At 43.1% G+C, this 22,667-nt stretch overlaps 1 protein-coding gene across 1 annotated transcript in view; it reads left to right on the forward strand.

Moving 5' to 3' along the window:
* Window positions 1–22,667, forward strand: part of LOC101159719 (titin) — a 171,804-nt gene that overhangs the window by 20,362 nt on the left and 128,775 nt on the right. Inside the window, exons 23-41 of the mRNA XM_078939058.1 lie at window positions 72–353; window positions 1,234–1,500; window positions 1,708–1,980; window positions 2,064–2,327; window positions 5,124–5,384; window positions 5,462–5,722; window positions 6,027–6,290; window positions 6,393–6,653; window positions 6,728–6,988; window positions 7,327–7,587; window positions 9,469–9,610; window positions 9,698–9,866; window positions 11,003–11,234; window positions 11,627–11,911; window positions 12,271–12,384; window positions 12,753–12,941; window positions 15,858–15,902; window positions 21,524–21,802; window positions 22,028–22,594. Of these exons, the coding sequence (XP_078795184.1) occupies window positions 72–353; window positions 1,234–1,500; window positions 1,708–1,980; window positions 2,064–2,327; window positions 5,124–5,384; window positions 5,462–5,722; window positions 6,027–6,290; window positions 6,393–6,653; window positions 6,728–6,988; window positions 7,327–7,587; window positions 9,469–9,610; window positions 9,698–9,866; window positions 11,003–11,234; window positions 11,627–11,911; window positions 12,271–12,384; window positions 12,753–12,941; window positions 15,858–15,902; window positions 21,524–21,802; window positions 22,028–22,594 (4,677 nt within the window). The remainder of the gene's footprint in view (window positions 1–71; window positions 354–1,233; window positions 1,501–1,707; window positions 1,981–2,063; window positions 2,328–5,123; window positions 5,385–5,461; window positions 5,723–6,026; window positions 6,291–6,392; window positions 6,654–6,727; window positions 6,989–7,326; window positions 7,588–9,468; window positions 9,611–9,697; window positions 9,867–11,002; window positions 11,235–11,626; window positions 11,912–12,270; window positions 12,385–12,752; window positions 12,942–15,857; window positions 15,903–21,523; window positions 21,803–22,027; window positions 22,595–22,667) is intronic.

The raw sequence follows: 22,667 nt of genomic DNA on the forward strand, positions 1-22,667 counted from the left end.
CTAAATTCATTATTCCCAAGACTGAGAGTTGTATTTTGATCTTTTTTAATTAAAATGTTTTTTAATTGCAGCAAAACAAGCAATAACTTTCACGCAGAAGCTGGAGGACGTTGATTCCAAAGAAAAGGACACAATGGCTACCTTTGAGTGTGAAACCAATGAGCCCTTTGTTAAGGTCAAATGGCTTAAGAACAACCTCGAGATCTTCTCTGGGGACAAATACAGGATGCACTCTGACAGAAAGGTCCATTTCTTGTCTGTGCTGATGATTGAGATGAGAGATGATGCGGAATACACCTGTGCAGTTATAGAGGATGAAGATGTCCGAACAACGGCAAGGCTCAATGTTGAAGGTGGGTCGCATGATGAGCTGGAGCGGCACAAATGCATATCAGAATCAGTTGGATGTTGGGCTGTTCCGGCTTGGCGGGTATTTGTCTTTAGACAGAAGATCTTACCCTTCCTTGTCCTCAGGTAAACCAAACAAAGCCGTAAGTCGCTTTGGATAAAAGTGTCTTGCAGTAAATGTCGTTCAGAGAGTACTTTCTAAGTTATATATCTAATGCCTTAGTCGCATACACCCGAACGGGGGGTTGACCCATGATGGTGCTGTGCGTTTTGGGGTTATCTGGGCCCGTTGAGGGTCGGGGACAAGTGCGGCCACATGTTAAGGGGAGCGCAGGTGTGTTTTGCAGTTCCTTTGAGGCATGTGTAGCCTACTTAAGGGATGTCATGATAACGGAACATGCCATTGTCATATGTGTGGTAAGTCACAGCATCGTAAAGTATTTGTAAGGACAATGCAAGTTACACAAACCTGTGATGCATGAGTGATACTGTCACACGGTATCCTTTACACCGCATAGTGTACAGGACGGTGTAGTCGTTAGTAAGGTGCAGGTACTCACTGTGCGCAAACGCTGCAGGCACAGGATGTGCATGTGATATGTAAGTGCCCGTGAGACGACCGTAGGATGTTCACCCAAACTGTTCTCTAATTGTCAAAATTCCTTATTTCCAACAGTCAGTTTGCGCTCAGGGAGCACGCACATTTCACTATAAAAGCCCTTATGAGCTCCCCGCACAGCGTGGGTGAAGGGAAAGATTTTACGCCACCTGCTTCACCCTTTAGCCCTCCTGTGGATGACTGTTCTGTCTCTGAGCTATCGCGGTCTAAATCATGTTTCCTAGAGTTGAATTAATGATGCAACATGGGTTTCGTTTGGCCGACAGGAGCCCCTCTGGAGATCCTGAAGCACCTTGACAGCACAGAAGTGCCGGAGACCTACTCTGGAGAGTTTGAATGTGTCGTGTCTCGGGAAGATGCTGAGGGCAGCTGGTTCTTTGGACAAAAGCTGCTGCAACCCAGTAGCAAATATGTTGTGTCGTCCCGCCGTGGACGGCACACTCTCTCTGTGAAGGATGTCAAGAAGGAAGACCAGGGAGAGTACACTTTCAGAGTGGGAGAATTTCAATCATCTGCTTCACTTAAGATGAAATGTGAGTCATGAAATATCCAGAAGTTGTTATGCATGGCATGTATTTTAAGAATCTCCACCAAGAATTTCACAAACGTCACATCCATAAACAATTCCTGTAATCTAAATCAATGTAAATAGCTGAACAGATGTTCTGCCTGCCAGTTGTGCATATTTTTTACATAATGGATTTTCATCCATCACTGAATGTGTTTTCATTTTGTCTTAGTGCGCCCCATCACCCTGATGACTCCATTGACCGACCTAACTGTTTGTGAAGGAGACATTGCTCAGCTTATGGTCAAGTTCTCCCAGGAGAATGTTGAAGGATCATGGATGAAGAATGGAAAGCCGATTGAGGCTTCAAGCCGAGTGCACATAGTTACTGACAAACAAACCCATAAACTCCTGATTGAAGATACCAGCAAGGATGACTTTGGAATGTACTCTTTTGTTGTCCCCGATCATGAGATTTCAACATCAGCAAAGCTCATCATCCAGAGTAGGTCACTGAGTTGAAGCCTTTTTTTTTTTTTTTTTTTGTATTTGTATTTGTATAAAGTAGCGTCCTTTCTTCTGTCGCAGCTATTGGCATCCTGACACCTCTGACGGACACAACTGCTGTGGAGGGCACAAAGGTTGTTCTGGAAGCAAAGATCTCAGCTCAGGATGTCAGCTCTGTCAAATGGTACCACAAAGACAAACTGCTGACATCCAGTGAGCGGATCAACATGGTTGCAAAGGGATCCAAGCAGCGGCTTGTCTTCACCAGGAACCATGCTTCTGATGAAGGACAGTACAAACTGGTGGTGGGTCGTGCTGAGACCAGCTGCACACTTACTGTTCAGCGTGAGTTACAGATTTCCCTCTTTTGCACTCATGAGGCACATTTTACAAACAAAGCTTATTTTAAAGAACAGAATGGGATTATAAAAACATCAGAAGTAGAAATGTCTCTGAAAGTGGTGATAAGGCACCTTTCTGTGCACTCAAGGTCGCCGAGATAGAGAGATGTAATATAATTACATGAGTGCTTGTGTTTTTATTAGACACAATAATAGACACAAAGCACCAAACACCTCACACCAAATTGAAAAACAGAGAATAAAAGGGAATAAAACGCTACAGTTTGGAGATAGTTTGACACGTTGGGGCAAAAGGTTCCATAGTTCAGGTCCAGCTAGATGTCAGGCCGGTCCTCATCGGGAAACATTTGAGTCACGTATTCACCGCTAACAAAATTTTTGATCACATGAGACTTTGAATTTGTTTTAGTTTGACAAAGAATTTGACCAAAAAAATCAAAACAATGTGATTTTATGAATTTGTTTTCTCATTTAGTCTCTTATTGTTGAGGTTTACCTATGATACAAATTTCAGGCCTCTCTCATCTTTCTAAGTGGGAGAACTTAGACATTGGTGGGTGATTAAATACTTTTTTGCTCCACTGTGTAAATACATATATATATATTTTAAGAAAAGCCCCCCCACCCTCCGCGGGTGATTTCTCCTCCAATCTGGGGTCCTCTACCAGAGGCCTGGGAGCTTGAGGGTCCTGCAGTATCTTAGCTGTTCCTGTTCTTTTCTGGACTGAGAGGTCTGAGGTCTTTCCAGGTATCTGTTGTAGCCACTCCTCCAGCTTGGGGGTTACTGCCCCGAGTGCTCCAATTACCACAGGCACCACTGTCACCTTCACTTTCCAGGCTTTCTCCAGTTCTTCTCTGAGTCCCTGGTATTTCTCCAGTTTCTCATGTTCCTTCTTCCTGATGTTCCCATCGCTTGGCACTGCCACATCCACCACAACGGCTTTCCTCTGTTCTTTATCCACCACTACAATGTCTGGTTGGTTCTCCATCACCATCCTATCAGTCTGGATCTGGAAGTCCCACAGGATCTTTGGCCTCTCATTCTCTACCGCCTTCGGAGGTGTTTCCCATTTTGACCTTGGGGTTTCCAGTCCATATTCTGCACACATGTTCCTGCATATTATTCCAGCCACTTGCTTGTGGCGCTCCATGTATGCCTTACCTGCCAGCATCTTACACCCTGCAGTTATGTGCTGGATTGTTTCAGGTGCCTCTTTGCACAGCCTACACCTTGGGTCTCGTCTGGTGTGGTAGATCTACACCTTGGGTCTTGTCTGGTGTGGTAGATCTACACCTTGGGTCTTGTCTGGTGTGGTAGATCTACACCTTGGGTCTTGTCTGGTGTGGTAGATCTACACCTTGGGTCTTGTCTGGTGTGGTAGATCTACACCTTGGGTCTCGTCTGGTGTGGTAGATCTACACCTTGGGTCTTGTCTGGTGTGGTAGATCTACACCTTGGGTCTTGTCTGGTGTGGTAGATCTACACCTTGGGTCTTGTCTGGTGTGGTAGATCTACACCTTGGGTCTTGTCTGGTGTGGTAGATCTGAGCCTCTATGGCTCTGGTGCTCAGGACTTGTTCCTGAGCTGCCAGGATGAGCGCTTCAGTACTGTCCTGTAGGCCAGGCCTTTCTAGCCATTGGTAGGACTTCTTGATATCAGCCACTTCAGTTATGGTCCGGTGGTACATCCCATGCAGGGGTTTGTCCTCCCATGAGGATCTGTCCTCCAGCACTGTATCCTCTGCTCTCCATAGTCTGAGACCTTCACTGAGCACACTGTCAGTTGGGGCCTTGAGCTTGATGTACTCATGCATCTTGGATGTTTCATCCTGGATAGTGGCTTCTATGCTCACTAATCCTAGGCCTCCTTCCTTGCGGCTAGCATACAGTCTCAGGGTGCTGGATTTTGGATGGAACCCTCCATGCATGGTGAGGAGCTTTCTTGTTTTAACAACCATGGTCTGTATCTCTTCCTTTGGCCATCTTATTATTCCTGCAGGGTATCTGATAACTGGCAGTGCGTAGCTGTTTATTGCCAGGGTCTTATTTTTGCCATTGAGCTGGCTTCTCAGGACTTGCCTTACTCGTTGGAGGTATTTAGCCCCACCTCCAATACCTTCAAACTAAATACCTCCAATATATATATATATATATATATATATATATATATATATATATATATATATATATATATATATATATATATATATATATATATATATATATATATATATATATATATATATATATATATATATATATATATATATATATATATATATATATATATATATATATATATATATATGTGTGTGTGTGTGTGTATGTGTGTGTGTGTGTGTGTTGTGTGTGTTTGAGTGTGTGTGCTTTGCTTTCAGATATAGATTTAGCACATGGCCTCATCAGGTTATTAAAGTTTATTGTTGTTTTTCCATTTAGTTTATCTGCGACTGTTCGGAGAGTTTGACAAAAATGCTGTAGGTGATGGAGAGCACACTATTTTATTAGAGAAACCAAAACATGTCATCAGGTAACATGTTAATAACTAACATGTGATCCATTTCTAAATTTGATACCCTCCCTTGGAAATAATATTCCGAATGGTTAGCAGGTATCGAGACAGTTACATGTCAATGAATATTTGAAGTGTGACGTTTAAAATATACACAAGATTCTGCCTTAAAATTATGTAAGTTATGTTTTAGTAAAGTACATGATAAAGAATAATGACTTCCTAATACCTTGTAAAATGCCTATAAATTAATCTTTGCTCCAACAGCTGTCCAGATTTTGAAGCCAATGACCGATAAGGAGTGCTCTGAGTCGGAGAATGTCACTTTTGAAGTTGAGGTCTCCCACCCCGGCATTGACCCCTTTTGGACCTTCAGTGGGCAGCCACTCAAAGGCGGCGCCAAGCACAAGATGGAGTCCAGGGACAAACGCCACACTCTGACATTAATGAATGCAATGAAAGATGAGGAGGGCCAGTATACGTTTGCTGCTGGCGAGAAGACGTGCAGCGCTTCGCTTACTGTAACAGGTAAAGGCACCGTTGAAAATGATACTGTTAGCCTTAAGTCTTGAAATGTCAGACCAATCCATGTCTTCTGCCACCAGGGGGTGCCATCAAAAAGCCTCTGCGGGATTTGGTTGTAGCCGACTCACAGACTGCAGTGCTGGAGTGTCAAGTAGCAAACCCGACTGCAGAAGGAAAGTGGCTGAAAGACGGCCAGCCTGTTGACTTCAGTGAGAATGTCCGAAGTGAGGTGGTTGGAGCCGTGAGGCGTCTTGTGATTGTCATTACTAAAGCCACTGACATTGGAGAATATACCTACCAAGTTGCCACCTCCAAGACTACAGCCACACTGAAAGTTGACGGTAGGTCCAAGTTTCACTGAATGCATTAGAATCCAAAAAATGTTGTACTACTACAGCAAACAGAAAGGAGGCTCATCTATTTCAAGTCTAATATGATCAAGATAAAGTATTTTAGGTTTGAGGGCTAAAATGGGTTTTTGGATTTATTCTTAAACAATGACTGAAAAACAATCCAATTAAGTCAAATTTCATTGGTCTGATGCAATTGGAAATCCAGCCAGCCTCCCTGGAACACGCTAGTAAAGATGAAAGATTAACCAAACATTAACCTTGTATGATCTAATGAAGAAAATTGCATACACAGCTGTAAAAATCAAGAAAACCCTGAAGAACGTGAACGTGGTTGAGACACAAGAGGCTGTGTTCAGTCTTGAGCTGACCCATGAGAACGTCAGAGGAGTCCAGTGGATCAAGAATGGGGTGGAGATCCAGCCCAGTGAGAAATATGAGATCAGCATTGAGGGCACAGCCCACACCTTGAAGATAAGAAACTGCAACTCACATGATGAGTCTGTGTACTCCTTCAAACTTGGAAAACTGTCTGCAAATGCCAGACTGAACGTTGAAAGTAAGTTAAATGAAATAAAACAAAGTTTCAAGCATTCTTACCTGAGATTTTAGAAAGTAGCCCAAGCTACTGTTTCTTTAATATTTGTCAACTGTGTGACAGCAATTAAGATCCTGAAGAAGCCAAAAGATGTCACATCGCTGCTGGGTGGAACAGCTGTGTTTGAAGTGGGTATTTCAGAGGACAATGTTCCAGTCAGATGGATGTTCAAAAATATGGAGTTGAAGCCAAGTGAGCACTACATGATGCTCTCTGAGAAGAGGAACCACAAGCTGATTATTCAGAACGTGGACAACTCCAAAGAAGGAGAGTACACTGCTGTTGTGGGCCACCTGCAGTGCAGTGCTCATCTCGTTGTTGAATGTAAGAAGTCAGAAACATCACAATGTTGCAGCTAAATTCCAGTTATTCTGACACAAATGTGACATTTCCTGCAGCTTTGCGAGTCACCAAGCCCCTAAAGAACGTCGAGGTTCCAGAGACTTTGATGGCCTCCTTTGAGTGTGAAGTTTCCCACTTCAATGTGCCATCCACCTGGCTAAAGAATGGCGTGGGAATTGAGATGAGTGAGAAGTTCAGGATGGTGGTTCAAGGGAAACAGCATCACTTGAAGGTCATGAATAGCAGCAAGGAGGACTCTGGAGAGTACACCTTTGTCTGTGGGAGCGACAGAGTGTCTGCGACCCTCACCGTCAACCGTAAGACTCTCGTCCTTAACGGCACTGATTGACCTTTAAGGTTTTCAGTCAGTGAATGGTCTATATTCAGATTGAAGTTGAAGTTTCTGAGATCTGCACAGAAAGACTTTAGTTGTTTCAGGCACCTGTACAGGTGCTGCAGTTTTTTTTTGGGTATGTTCATTCATATTCTAGCCTAACATCGGGTTTTCTACAATCCTAAAAGTTTCTGCTGCACAGATTTGCCTATTTTTTACCCACTGACAGCCCGTATTCATCCGTAAGGACAGTTGTGACTAAGGCTTAACTGCTTATCGATCAACCTCTTAACTCACTATCTTACAACATGTTTTTTGCAGCTGTTCTGATCACAACTAAGCTGCAGGACATCAGTGCCCATGAGAAAGACATGGTCACCTTGGAGACGGCAGTCAACTATGAGGGAATTGCGTACAAATGGTTGAAAAATGGCGTGGAGATCAAATTCACTGAAAGATGCCAGGCTCGATGCAAACAGCTGACTCACACGCTGAGCATCAGGAACGTTCATTTTGGAGACGGTGCCGAATACAGCTTCCTGGCGGGGTCTGCCGTTTCTACAGCCAAGCTTCATGTGGAAGGTAAGCTGTGGAGGTTCATCAACAAGCTGTCACAAGTATCAGGAAGGGATTTCTACTTTGACTTCAGCCTGATTGACGTTAGCACAGCACATTCTTAGACCTGCCACACATTTTTAAGAAATAAATGTGTATGTTGGGAATCTCCGTGTCTTTACTTTAGTTTTGTTCTTTTGCTTTGTGTTGGCCTGCTTAGTTTTATCCATCAGTATTGGTTATTCTTCTTTAGTTTTGTAGGTTTGATCCTGCTTTTCCACTGTGTCATGTCCCAGCCAGAGTTTCCTCTAAATATGTCACAGTTGAGGGCTTCATCTCTTGGTACCATGAATGCTTCTCATGTTTCAGCTTTTGCAACATTAAAGTTTTGCAGGGGGTTTAAATTGGTTTGTTTTCCATGCCTCATGTAATTTAATAACATTCTCCTACCTCTTAGTCACCTATCGGTCCTTAACCACCAAATATAACAGCACCAAAGAAGAAAGAGCATTAAGCAAGACAAACGTGTCAGGGATAAGTCCGTCAGTCAGTCAGACTTTATTAACTGCATTCACAGTCACTCAAAAATGTGTTTGCAACAAGCTACACTGTAGAGAACGAGAGAGAACGTTTCACAATAAATGTTACTCCCATCCTTGTTTGCAACTCTTTAAAAAAACAGACTGACATTTTGTCAGTAATTCTACAGTAATTCTCAATGGTTTTGACAGCAGGAAACACAACCAGTGTTAATATATATGGCGCAGTGTCGATTTTTGAAAATAAATCCAATATGGCTGGGTATCCCCAATAATTTCCAGAATCGATTCGATTCATCAGAGCCTGGATCGATTTGATTTTTTCCTTTTCTTTTCATTCAAACGATTTGATTCAATTTTGAATTTACATGGTTTACACAGACATATTTGTATACAAATACATTTATAATCCACATATGTTTTGAAGACATTCATATCTATCTGATACAGTTTACACACTACATTAGTTATTATTGAATTAACAAACCATTGAGATTGTTAACACCTTACATTGTTACAGGATTTCTCAAACAAAGGAAGCTCCAACAGAAATCATTCACATTGTAAAGGCTCTAATCTAACTCTTTACAAAAATTAAATGTTCTTCCTCTCCTGAAGGGGTTTCAGTTTGGCCACTAGGTGGAGCTCGCGCTATAGCATTACACTTTATTCTAAAAGATTTGAGCAAAAAAACTGTGGTTTAGACCATAAATGGTTACTTTAAGACATGTTTCCTTAAAAGAGATTGGAAAATTCCAACCTGTGAGTACTTTAAGCTGTTCAATTAGTCAGCAACGCATGTTTAAGTCGACCGTTAGCATTAGCCGTCCTATGGGAAATTCCATTATACGTTAGCATAAAGCTAGCTGACGTTTGCTTTCCTGCTGCTATGTCAGGTCACCGGAAAAGGAAAGGCATGAAAGATTAATCTCTACTTTTATGGATCGAGTCAGGTCGATTAATCGACTTTATTAACCCAGTCCTAAAATTAAGGCTTTTAAGAGCACCTAATGTGGAAAATACAGTAAACATAAGTTAAGGTAGTACAAAATTAGGAAAGTTTGCAAATTTAATAAAGTACACATTTAATAATAAACATTCATGGTTGTATTTAATGTGCACATTTTCTGTTGTCTGGTCTGCTGCAGAAGCTTTGGTGTTACTGTAACACGCTAGGATTAGCTCCAGCATGTAAAAACCTACACAGATCAAGATAATTGAGGGACTCAATCATGATCATGATGCAACACGTGATGTTTTTCTAGCCAATTGAAACTTTGTTCATATGTTGTTGACTTGATGAATGTGAAAAAAGGTCAAACTTAATGGGTAATTAAACGCATCGTGTACATCTATGTCTTGTGTGCAGCTCGTGTGATAGAGTTTACCAAACACCTAAAGGACCTGAGCATCACAGAGAAGAAAAGAGCCACTTTTGAGTGTGAAGTATCTGAAGCCAACATTCAGGTGATGTGGATGAAGGACGGCTTGGAGCTGGAGATGTCTGACAGGTTTGTTCAGGTGTTCTTCGGCTGCTATTATAGCTTAAATGGTGACATACAGATTGGAACTGTTTTCTCTGTTATCTGTGTCTATAGGCTCAAAATAACTGTGGACGGATTTCTGCACCGTCTGGTTCTGCCGTCTGTCCGTCTGTCCGATGCCGGTGAATACACTGCAGTGGCTGGATCCAGCATGTCCAAGGGCCACTTGATGGTCGAGGGACGGGACATTAAAATCTCAGAGCCTGCGAACAAAAACATCACAGTAAGTTCATCTACTTTCCAGAGGAAGCAAACAAGATAAACATGAATGTCTGTCATTTGAAAACAATGACGTTTAGGTCAGAAGAACAGCCCAGCAGTGTGAGCCCACAGCAGCGTGGACTCACATCTCACCTTAAAGATCTACAAAATAAAATAAAAGGTCTAGATTTAACAATAGGGTGGATGATAACCCTCTGAGTTGAAGCAGAGAGATTTCCATAAAAGGAGAGACTGCACACTGATAGAAAAAGGGCTGCTTAGACCATATGGATCCACCAGCTCTTTAGGGTGAGATCAAGCTTTGCCCTTCAGAATTTTAACAGTAAGTAAAACTGTTCTAAATTTCAATGGGATTAAACAGGCAAACAACACGTAGAAGTTAAAACCAAACACTCAAGATCTCTTCCAAAAATTCTGTTTTTTCTGTTTTTTCCATGCTAAAGTTTCTTAACAGATGCCTTATTTACCTAGCTAGCATAGTTAGCATAATAAGCATTTTAGGTCATGTGTTTTTCTGAGAGAGTTGATGATGCTGATTGCAATGCTAGCACTTTTAGCCACATTTGCATATTTAGCTTTGCTGTAGGGAAATTCATAATTGTGCTTTTTTATAATTTCACACAAATCAGAAACAACTTTATTTGATTGAATCTTCCTTCTCTGTCAAATGTTTGCAGCTGGTTTAAACTTAGACTTTGTGATGAAGATGAAGACTTCAGTGGATTCTAACAACCGGACGCTAACTTCAGCTGTGTCCAACCTTTAATGATGTTATTGGAGGAAAAACTCCTGGTTTTGTCTTTTCTCCCCAAAGAAACCTTCCAAATAAATTTTATTGTTTGGTTTTTATTAGATTTTTTGTTTTGAGCTCTGAACTTAGCAGTTAAAGTCACATGACGGGTCAGGACAGACGGATGTGGTGGACAGAATCCGGTAGTTTTCCAAAATGAGACTTCCTTCAGTGTCAGAAAATAAACAAAACAGAGAAAACAGACCAATGAGGGCAAGGACGTGTCTCTTTCCAAGACATCCACTGACAGCAGCTGTTGCTCAACAGTTGATTTGTTGAGGACCCAATTCATGACTCTGTCGTCCTTCTGATCCTCTTCCAATGACGAGCTTCCCGTTGGTTTTTAGGTGGTTGAGAAGCAAAGAGCAACCTTCGAGTTTGAGGTGAATGAGGATGACGTGGAGGGTCGCTGGTTGAGGAATGGAGTGGAGATCCAGCTACCAGTGGAGGAGAGGTTCAGCTACGCCACCATCAGAAAGCTGCACCGCCTCACAATCTCGGAGACGTACAGGAGTGACGCCGGCGAGTACACCTTTTTGGCTGGAAAGAACAGGAGCGCCGTCAACCTCCATGTGCAACGTAAGCGATGCTGAGAGCAGCAGAGACCTGCAAAACTTTATTGCTGTCTCTACACTGGAAAACAGCTTGTTGACATTAACGTCCGCTACTGTGGATGCCAAGCAGTCACTTCTCAGCAAATGCTGAAAAAATCAACACAAAAATACTTAAATTAACAATTAGATTCAGTCCTAAAAGTGGAGTGATTAAGTTATGGGTATAGTATGGATGTGTAGGCCTTCTTCAACCTATCCAGACTTTTTATTGACTGTCCTAGACAGACGTTAGTCTTTATTTCTAAGTTACCTTCATAAATGTTCTGTGGTTAAGAGGTGAGTCAGGATGCAGAAATACTGGGATGTCCGTTCAGATTTCTGAGGATAAATGTCCTCTTTTTTCCCGTCTGCCTTCAGTGCCGGAACCGCCTCAGATCACTCGGCACATGGAGCCTCAGACGGTAATGTCGGGCAGGTTGGTCCGCTTCTCTGCGCAGGTGAGCGGCCTGCCCCCGCCCCAGGTGTTCTGGTACAAAGACTCCCAGCTTCTCTCTACCAGCTTTACGTGCAAGTTCCTCCATGATGGAGATGAGCACACTCTGATGCTGCTGGAGGTCTTCCCAGAGGACGCCGCCATCTACAGCTGCTCAGCTAAGAACGACTACGGAGAGGCGACAAGTTCCGCTCCTCTTATCGTGCAAGGTACTCGTGCCGTGCTCGTGGTAATCATTTTGCTGGATTTCCACGTCCTGCAGATTAAATTGGATTCAGGCAAAAACTGTATTTTGTAATAAGATAAGATAAGATATTCCTTTATTAGTCCCACAATGGGGAAATTTCCTTATATACATGAATATTCTTCAAAAGAGAAATCTTTCAGAGGCAGAATTCATATCAAATCCCCTTTTTTAAGTTATGTTGGACCTGTGGTCTTGTTTTAACCCTAAAAAAGACAAAACTTTAAAAAAAAAAACATCTGTTTCATGAATCATTCATCTGATTCTGAGCTCAGCTTAGAATCAGTTTAGTGTTTGACAAATGCTGGATTTGGTTTCTTTCAGTTCCTGAAGTGCAAGCGACTCCAAAATCCCCCCCGGCTCTGATCACTCCACTGCAGGACATCCTAGTATCAGAGGGACATCCTGCCCAGCTGCAGTGCACTGTTTCTGGGGAAGGTAGTGACGCTTTTTGATCAAAAATGACCTTTGACTGTCCAGCACTAAATTACCCTTTCCCTTAAGTTTCAATCATCAGCACTCTTTTTCTTTAATGTTTAAAAACCCACTTTTCATCACTGACTATCAGTTTGAATCTGGAAACCTGCCTGATTTAGCTGAAACAGCAGTTGTGAATGCAGAGTACGTCTGTGTTTTGCTCCTGTTTGCTTTGATTCTTTTTGACTAACGGTAAGATGTTGTATCTGTGCAGGGTCAGTACCATCAGATTCTTTCATGAACTGACATATAAACGTGATGTGGACCTAAGCTGTGACTGCTGTGACGGTGTTTCAGAGAACTGACTGTCCTTTAAACGTTGTCTTCAGATCTGCAGGTTTCTTGGTTCTGTAATGACAGAGAGATCAGGCAGTCAGACATCTTCAGGATGTCTCATTTTGATGAAACCTGCCTTCTGGAGATTTCTAGAGTTCTCCCTTCACATGAAGGAGAGTATTCGTGTATTGCCCAAAATGCTGCAGGAATGGTCACGTCTTCTGCCACGCTGAATCTTGACGGTGAGTTCATTCCCATCAAACACTTTCTGCATGGACTTTGGCTGCCACACCACCACAGCTTTCAAACCAACCCCTTTATCAATTGCTTACATTCCAGCAACTCCAGTTTGCATTTTAAGTAATGTGTTGAATCATTATTACCAAACTTAAAGTTTAGCAGCAGTCAGCAGACCGATGACCAAACCCAAAGTTATCAACACGCGAACCACAGCATCACTGAGATCTTACACATAAAGCCCAGAAGGTCAGAAATTGACCTCAGAAAAATTCCACACAAACGCGTCGTCAAAGCTGGAAACTGTAAAAAAAGCTGCAGTGATGCTGTTGGTACAGAAGTGAAATAAGGTTTGGTCAGTGGTTTGGCTCTGGTTCTCCTCACAGTTAGACGGAAGTCTCTTAGTGCCCTTAGTTAAGGATTCCTCTGTTTAGTTTGTCAAAGGTTGTTCAGATGCGCTCAGATATTTAAACATCAGACAGCAACATAAGCTACAAAAGATTCCAGGTCCAAACGTTTCTTTATACCAGCTGTCATCTTTAGAAACCATGCTTAGCATGGGGACCTTTTGCAAAGTCAAGAAGGACTTAACAGAGTCAACAGGTTAGTCTTCATGTCATCAAAGCTTAGCTTTATTATTTGGACTGTTTCAACATCAAAATGTAAACTGCAGCCAAATGTAGCCAGCATGCCACACATCCACCATGACGCATGTATGATCACACGGCATGTGTACGTTTCCTGACCTCCACCTGACCTTTCAGGCTTTGGTTTGTTTGTGGTGCTGGTGCCTGACAGAACTGCTAAAGCTTCTTCTGATGGTGTCCTCAGTGGCTTCATGTCGCTGTACATCTGTCTCTCTGTCATTTTTTTCATGATGTGTGTTTGCTGGTTGCTTTTCCCATCAGTCTGGGAGCCGCTCAGACATGTTTTAATCATCACTGTCAGCACCATCCTGCAGGTCTTTCTGTTCCACTGCATGGCCTCCTCCTCTTTTTTCCACCTATACGGCTCTTTTTTTAAAAAAAAATCTTCCTGGACTCCTGCAGCATGAGCTCAAGCTGCTGGATTCTCTTTTCCACGGGCACTGAAGTGACTCCGTGTTCTCTTTTTCTTCTTTTTGGATTGTTGTTTTCAACTCTCATTCTGGTCGAGCATGAATGACTCCAGACATCAATCACTATCAACTTCCTGGCTGATTTTTAAAAACCAAGTGCACTTTTGACAAACAAAGTGTTACACATAAACTACAGAAGTCACCAGATGATAATATGTTTCCCTAACTCTGTTATTCTTTCCTGTTGCCCAGATGAAAACACCTTAGCTAGTTTGTCGAGCAGCGGGGCCGAGGCTAAGCTAATTCAGAGAGTTGAGGCTCACAGGGAGAGTTTCAGCTCTCTGACGGTGGGGCAAACCTCCCACAGTGTTGACTTCACTGGGGGGCTCTCTGAGACTTCCTCCACATCATGGAGAACCCTGGATTTTCACGAGGAGAGCGTAAACTCCGTGGAGACAAGTTTTCATAGCAACTCTGATTTTCGGCTTTCCGCCGGCCCCAAGCTCTTGAAGGAAATGAGTGACATCACAGTGAAAAGTGGCGAGATGGCCAAGTTCAGCTGCTTGTTCAATGGGCACCCATTCACGGGGGTGGCATGGGATCATGACGGGCAAAACCTGGTGGACACAGAGCGGGTGAGGAGCTCTCAGAGTGGGGGCTTGTTGTCCCTCGTCATCCACAGTGTTAGTGTGGCAGACCAGGGAAAGTACTGCTGCATAGCCACAAACCCACATGGTCAGGACAGCTCCTCTGCCCAGCTCACTGTTCAAGGTGCTTCATCTTATTTGCTTCTTAATCAACTCCAGCTCACCTCTTCATCTGCTCTTTCTTGCTTTTTAGATCTCTTATGATTTAAATGTTCCCTTTGGTCTGTAACGTGCAAGCCCGTAATGGAATAACCGTTTTATAATTCAGTTATTTTTTGTTTTTTTGCTTTGCTAATCTCACAATTCCTCCCACTAACCCTTTAGCTTTAGAGGTGTCGCTTTTTTACTTTGTTACCTCTAACTACTCTCCCTAACTTTATTCTTACCCAGCTAAAGAAGGAAATCTCAAAGCAGAGATGAACATCCTTACAGATTCTGTGGTTAAAGTGTCTGAGGCAGACAGGAATGCTCCCAGAGATCCCTCTGACCAAGACAAGCAGGAGTCGAGGAAACAAGTGGGACCACTGCCTGAATCTTCCCAGGGACCTTACAATCTTATCAGCCTCCTGTGTTTCCCAGACACCATCCCTTATGAAGGGGATCTGAACCTGTTTACTAGCCCTGAAATCTTGATCAAACTCCCTCCGGACCTGCAGACCACCAACGGACCCAGTGAAGCTCAGTACAGGGCCATGATACAGCTTCCCACTCTGCTTGACATTTGGCTTTTCCGACATTTGAACAGTAAAGGTTCTGACTTGTACTCCTCAAAGCATGATGGGCCCCTGTGCTTCAAAAACGCTTACAATGCACAGACTGGAGAAATGGGCTCTTACTCTTGCAAAGCTGTAAGCTCAGTTCCAAACGCTGAGTGCAGCAGACTGATGAAAGGTTGGCATCTGCATGCTTTTGGTCCTCCTTCTTCAGACTTTGTGAGACCCACACACCGCTATTCTTAAAAATGACCATCATCTTCCCAGGTTGACTGCAAAGTTTTGATTGTGTTGAAAAGGGGCTGCTCAGTTTTATAGACTAAAACATTGAAGACGGAGAACAGAATCCATAGGCTTTACCAAAAGCTGCACACCAGTAGAATAAAGGAATAAACCAAACGTGTACTGTGGATGCATGGTCTGTTGTTTATTTGTAGCTGTTTGGTGCTTAAATCCTGGTTGTGAGTGTTCCAATTTAACTTTGCAACATCTGTGTTTTTCCAGTAACTGCAGTGAAAAAGGAGCCCGCCATTCAGGAGCAAGTTCAAGGTAAATGCAGCTTTAACAGGGAACGATGATGCACAAACTCTGTTTGTAAGAGTTTCCTAATGAAGGAAAGAAAAGTGTAGACTTCTGATGATTGATTTTAGAGCTAAAGCCGCAGAAGTTTCAGGAAAACCTGACAGATTCAAATGCTTACACATGTGGACGAACTGGATGGACCGTCATCAGAATTCCTACCATTTACAATGAATGCTTTAGTCACTGTCCTTTTACATTAGAACATGTGGTGTGTGCCCATCATATTTAGATTAGAAAAGCATGTAGACACTGAAGAAATATTTGAGGCCCAGCTGTGTGTTGCAAATGGTTTGGTGACTTTTCTCTTATGTGACATTTTTGTTTCACTAGTCGTTAACATAAATCTTACATAATACTGTGAACACTTGGCCCACTGACATTTTTGACATGTGGGACCATAGATTATCTGTGACTGGTGCTGCTTTAATAATAATTATTGGCTATAAATGGGATTTTACTTTTGCTACAGCACCTTTCAGGAACTTGGCCGTATGTCATTGTTGTGTCTGTCTTCAAATGTTTTGTTGATAAAGTGTGTGGGACACAGCTACACTAACATAAATTACTTAAAGGGCCTGTATCATGCTATTCTTAAGCCTTTCAGGATACACTGTATGCATATATAGGATATTATGTTACCTTTGGAACACTAAAGAACCATTTTTAAATGAAATATGAGTCATTTTCGCAGCTCATTTTCACAGACTCGATCTCTGACGCTCCGCCTTTCGCTCCTTGTGGGTGTCGCCCATTTCATGACATCAACCTAGCGTCGGCCTCAGCAGCGTGCCTGCGTTTCGCCCACAAAAACAAACAATGTCCGAACTTTTGCAAAGATGGATGTGTATATTGTGCGTGGAAAATGAAAGAGTTTAGCCAATCACCGCTAGCTCCACGGAGAAAGTGTGTGTGTGTGTTAGCATGGGGGCGGGGCTGGCAGCGCAGATTCTTCCTGGAAGGGGCTGTTCCTCACTTGGTGATGTCACAATGTGAGAACCTACTCGATTTGTTGATTGGGAGGGGCTGGGCTTACAGAGGAGGTTTTTAAGTGAACTGCTCAGAAATGCGTGAACGGATCAAAATACCACTTTGGGGGTGTTTATAATGAAGAATGAACATTATAATATCCTTAAAATTTCAAAAGGTTGATTTTGCATAGTATAGGCCCTTTAAATCAAAAGGATTTTTACCACTTTCCCTGCTTTAGAAACTGCAGGAATTTGAGGACTGTCAGTCAGTAAATGAACCTTTCAGCTAAAGGCTGTGGTAGTTTTATACAAAACTGTCCTAAACTAAACAGTATTGTCCTTTTTTCCCTTTTCAAAAAACTCTGAGCCATATTAGTATGTGTTCCTGAGGACTTAGGTTTCTATAATAATGTATTTTTATGAAAAGGGGTTAAATTAATTCAATGTATTCATATTTTGTTTTGAAATTGTTTTTATTATTATTACTGCAACTGAATTGTACATGAAAAAGTCTAGATGCATTTATTCCTTTCAGACCAGAAATGTTTGTCTCACTTCATATTGTTGTTGTTTCACTCAGCCTTCTCTAGCTTGACAGACGAAGAGGAAATCCAGGAGTCATTGACATTAACAGATAAAACCAGAACACATGAACTCAAACCAGAAACCAAAAGCGTATCCCGCATTTTGGGAAGGAAAGCAGAGAAGCCCGTTTTCCTCAGTACACTTTCACCAGTGGCCGTGACTGTTGGAGAAACTGTTGTATTTACCGTCAGAGTGTCTAGTTTCCCAGAAGCCTCCATTCAGTGGTTCCACAATGGTCAGAGAATAGCAAGTTCATCTGAATATCATTTCATTCATGAATTAGAGAACTATAGTTTAGTGATTAACAAAACTCAAACAGAGCATGAAGGAGAGTACTTCTGTTCAGTCAGCAACCCGTTTGGCCAGTCAACCTGCTCTTCTCATCTGCTAGTTCAACTGAAAGAGCCAGAAAGAGGTAGAGAGGTTGACCTGACCCCCCATGACAAACCCCCTAAATTCACAAAAGCTATTGAGTCTTCTGAAGTGCCACAGGGAGGCCAGTGTTTCTTCAGGTATGTGGTGACGGGGCAGCCGCTTCCTGATATTCAGTGGCTTAAAGGCAGCTTCCATATCCAACCCAATGAGTTTTGTGTCATAATAAACAACCCAGATGGCTCAGGCTTCATTCACATGAAGAATGTTAAACTGGAGCACAGTGGCGTTTACACCTGTAAGGCTTTCAACCAGTATGGAGAAGACTGCTGTACGGCAGATTTGCTTGTAGTCGCTGGGGATGAACACAAATCCGTTCAAAAAATGAAACGTCTGAAGATGACCATGTGTGAAGATGACATGGAATGCAGATCTCGTCTGGAAAGAACCCAGTCAGGTCAGATGATCTACACAATAAGTACGGAAGATAGGCAAATTATTCCAAGTGAGGAAGTGGTACCTCTCAGAGAGGTTGAGGTTTTTACTGCCGCCCCTAAACGAGAGCAGCACACTCACCAGGCAGCGGTTCTGCAGTCACATGAACTAAAGGAGAGGGTTTCCTGTACTCCAGCTCCTCCACTTAAGGTCTCAGCAGTTCCAACAGAGCACCTTCAAATGGAAATGCTTCTGCCTTCAGTAAAGAAGCAGAATGTCATTGAGCAACCCTCTCTACAAATGTTCAGCCCTGAGGTCTTAAAACCGGAGCTTGCCGTTGAGCAGCCGTCTAAGCTCATGCTAGCTACATCAGAGGAGGTCCTTCCTCTGATGACAGTGAGAGACACGCCGTTCACTGGTGACTTCTCAGAGCTCATACAGGTCCTGCCTGAGCCTCTACAGCTCACTAGTGGTAACCAAGAAGAATCAACTTTTTGTACTCTTGGTACAATGTTGGGCAGCACATACAGAGCCCAACAGGACAGGAAGGTTAGGGCCACTAAGGATTTCAAGGCTTTGTACTTGGCTCAGTCAGTGGGCCAACCGCTGCTCCTAGAAGCTCACTCTGAGCCACTGCTGGCATCAGACGCAGCCAACCAGTCCTTCATTGGGAGAGAACAACCCAAGGCAGTGGTAGCACCTGTGAGTGAATCCCAATTGGCTTTGCATAAAGAGAACCAATTGGAAATACAAAGGCAAGAGCATGAAAGCATCAGGCCCTGCAGACAAAGAGTGTGCCAGTCGGCTATTACTACTAAAGAGGTATACAAGTTCCAGACAGAACAGACTGGAGAGGTACCTTTTAGTGGATCCCCTGTGTCTCTGAAGCGTCAGCATGAGGGGAAATCATTTTTACATTTACAGGTCATCTGTGATCAGAATGTTTTACAGTCTGAAGGGCAGCTTAGCCGCAAAGACCTCCTTATGGAGCAGGCCAAAGTCAGGAGGAACCTGCCTTTGCTGCATCTAGTGACTCAAGAGGAGCAGATGGCTGTTGTTTCTGAGACAACTTTACAGTTTTCTGCAGAAACAGAGGCAACCTCTTTTCAGCCAACAAAGGAGCAACAACGGTCAAAACACGTTCAGTCAGTCCATTCCTCCCCAATTTTGTCAATGGAAGGCCAACTTACAGACACACGATCTGAAGAGCAAAAAGCATTCCGAAAACAAGAGAAGGTGCTAAGCTTTGCAGCACCTTCAGAGGTGAGACAGGAGATTACTGCTGACTTCTGCAAAAATTTAGATCTGTCTATGGTGGGGGTGAAACCACAGTGTCACGTAGAGTCTAGGCTTCTTAGCATGCTGCCTGTATCCTCGCAGGTCCTGCAGCTGCCAAAAGAAACTCCTTTGGTCGCCAACCTGGCGCAACAGCGAGCATTATTGGAGAAGGAAGATTACCAAAACATTAGGCATTCTTTAAACATCACAGACACTCAGATTGTTGAAGAGGCTCATACCACTAGCCTTGATAGTGAGGAAAGGTTTGAGCCTGAATCAAGAACTGAACCCGACATCTCTAAAAACTCTGTTTTTATTAGAGAGAATGCAGTGGCTACTGAAAGCTGCGAAATTCTGAAGGGAGCCGAGCAGGATTTTGCTCTCCATATCAAGGAGGGACAATCAATATATCAGTCAGTGTTGCTGGAAGAAAAGCAAGTTATGTTGGGAGACCAGGCAACAGTGTTTTATGAACCCGAGAGCTCCACTGTTAGCATGAATAATCAATCTAAAGAGGCCATGTTTGTCCATGAGTCTAAAGACGCTCAGACTCTACCTAAAGAGCTCAGCTTTGTCATTGACCTTCCAACCACCGTCACTCTGAGCGTACAACATCACCTTCGAGATGCCCTTCAGTCAGCTCTTGCGTCTGACCACCTGATCTTACTGTCTGACGCTGTACAACGATTGGAATCAGTGGAAATTCATGAGGTCAAGACTCTGAGAGAGCCCACACAGTTCTCATGTGCTTATGTGATCACATCACCGGGTGTACCCCTGGATATTACGCTGTTTTTTCAAGGAGATTGCCACCAGATTGCCGACATGAAGTCTGAACTCCAGCTGGCTCTGCATGCGATGGTTTTCAAGGAGCAGCAGAGCTTCACACCAGAACAGGCAACCATCCTTCAGAAAGAGATGCTTCAAAAAGCACAGATCAGCTCTGCACCGTCCACAAAGAAGCTGTCCTCTCTGGTGGGCGATGTGTTGCTGATGGAGAACGTAGTTGGGTTTCCTCCAGATGCACCTAATTTTGCAAAGGTCAAAACTGAGGCCTTGGCTTCTTTTCATAATGCAATTGTGCAGAATAAATCTGAGATCAATGAGTCCAGGCAAGAAAACTTGAAAACAGAAAGCCCAAAGAGACACTGGACAGCAGCTGAAGGCCAGCATATGGACAGGTCTACCCATAGAGAAACCAGGGAGAAGTGCCTTTCAGAGATAGTCATGGATAGCGAATCCATTAGCATTACAACTGATTCCCCTTTGGTTGTTAATTCTCTGAAGGACATTTGTGCTGAGGAAAACAGCAACACTCTCTTTACTGCTACTATTAAGAATGTTACCAAGGTTTTGTGGTATTTCAACGGACAGTTAGTCAAATCTGGCACAGAGTTCATGTGTTCCAAACACCACGACACTTACACATTAGCTATCAACACGGTTGCCAAGGAGAAGCACGAAGGACAATATGTCTGTGAGGCTGTGAATGACGTTGGCAGGACCACGACATCCTCTAGGCTCACTGTGATCTCAAGAGGTTTGATGATGGCTGCTTCTTTGATATCGACAACTAACTTCACACCATAGTGAAACTGAAACGGTTCTGTCTTTCACTTCAAACTAGCCTTAATGACTCCACAAATATGATGGTCTTATTTCTATGCCCCTCTTTCCCAGCCATCATCTTCCACTTCATGTCTTTAAACACCCATCAATCCTAGTTGTTGCTCCCTTCTTTGCTTGTGTACTGTCCATCCTTCCTTTGTTACAGAACCATGTTGATCACATCTACGCACTAATACATATCCTCCCCCACAGTCCCCAAAGGATGAGTGTGTCTGAGTCATCTCTCACAGCATTGTTGCATCTCCACTTTCAAAAACAAGCACTACTTTTTGAGTTAGTATTTGTTTACTTTGACTTATTTTCTGCCATTTTCTTCCACAGTTAAACCTGTTTTCAAAGACAGAGTGGTTCCCCTGGAGGTCAACGCTGGCAGCACTGCCAGGTTTGAATGTGAAACCGAGTTTGCTCCGAATGTGAGCTTCAAGTGGTCCAAAGATGGACACTCCATCAAAGCAAGTGACAAATGTAGGATTATCAGCCGATTCACAGCTTCGTCTCTGGAACTTCTGAGCCCAACCCAAGAGGACAGTGGTGAATACAGCTGTGAGGCATCCAACCAGCATGGCAGTGACAAATGCTCTGCCTCACTCACCGTGACCGGTAAGAAAACACCCATCTGTGTTTGTCACTGCTTCAAAGTCATAATGACAGAATACACTGCTATTGTTGCAAACATCTTTGCTCCGTAGATTTTGTATTTGCCTTCCTGTTGTCATACAGTTGGCTTCATTTTTTTTCTAAACAGCAGCTGTTGCCTAAGGCGGTCATCCAAAGTGAAGCATGTTACCACTAATGAGTTGTTTTGTTCTTTCTTAATCCTTGTAGAGCATCTCCCACCTGTTTTCTTAAGTAAGCCTGAATCCCAGGCTGTGTATGTTGGAAAGAAGGCACTGATACAGTGTGCAATAGGAGGATCTACTCCTCTAAATGTTGTTTGGCTCAAAGGCGACCAGTCTTTGCCAGAAGTGCCAGAACACTACCACTTCTCTTGTGAAAACAATGAGCACACTCTTGAGATCAGCAACGTTGGGGCCACAGATCAAGGGCTCTATGTGTGCCGAGTGTCAAACAGTGTTGGGATGGCAGAGTGCAGCATGGAGCTACGGGTTATAGAAAAGCCCAACTTTGTAAAGCCCATGTGTCCAGTTGCCCTTGTGATTGGAGCTCCTCTGCACCTAGAGTGCCAGGTTGATGAGGACACTGGAGTGATTGTCAACTGGACCAGAGACGGTAAAAAAATCCACCAGTCTCCAGATTGTAAACTGTCATTTGAAAAGAAGACAGTTAGTCTTGATATTCTAAAAAGTACACTAAAAGACTGTGGAACTTACAAGTGTACGGTCAAAAATGAGGCTGGAAGTTCAACTTGCTCGTCTGAGGTACAGGTGCAAGGTAAGAGGCTGTTTGAGTCTTTCTTTGAGTCTTTCTTCAGATTTTCATCATCAAACCGTAAATCACCACTGAG

This window comes from Oryzias latipes, chromosome 21, assembly GCF_053564925.1.
Source record: "Oryzias latipes strain Hd-rR chromosome 21, Olatipes_Hd-rR_3.1".
In the NCBI taxonomy this organism is placed as follows: domain Eukaryota; kingdom Metazoa; phylum Chordata; class Actinopteri; order Beloniformes; family Adrianichthyidae; genus Oryzias; species Oryzias latipes.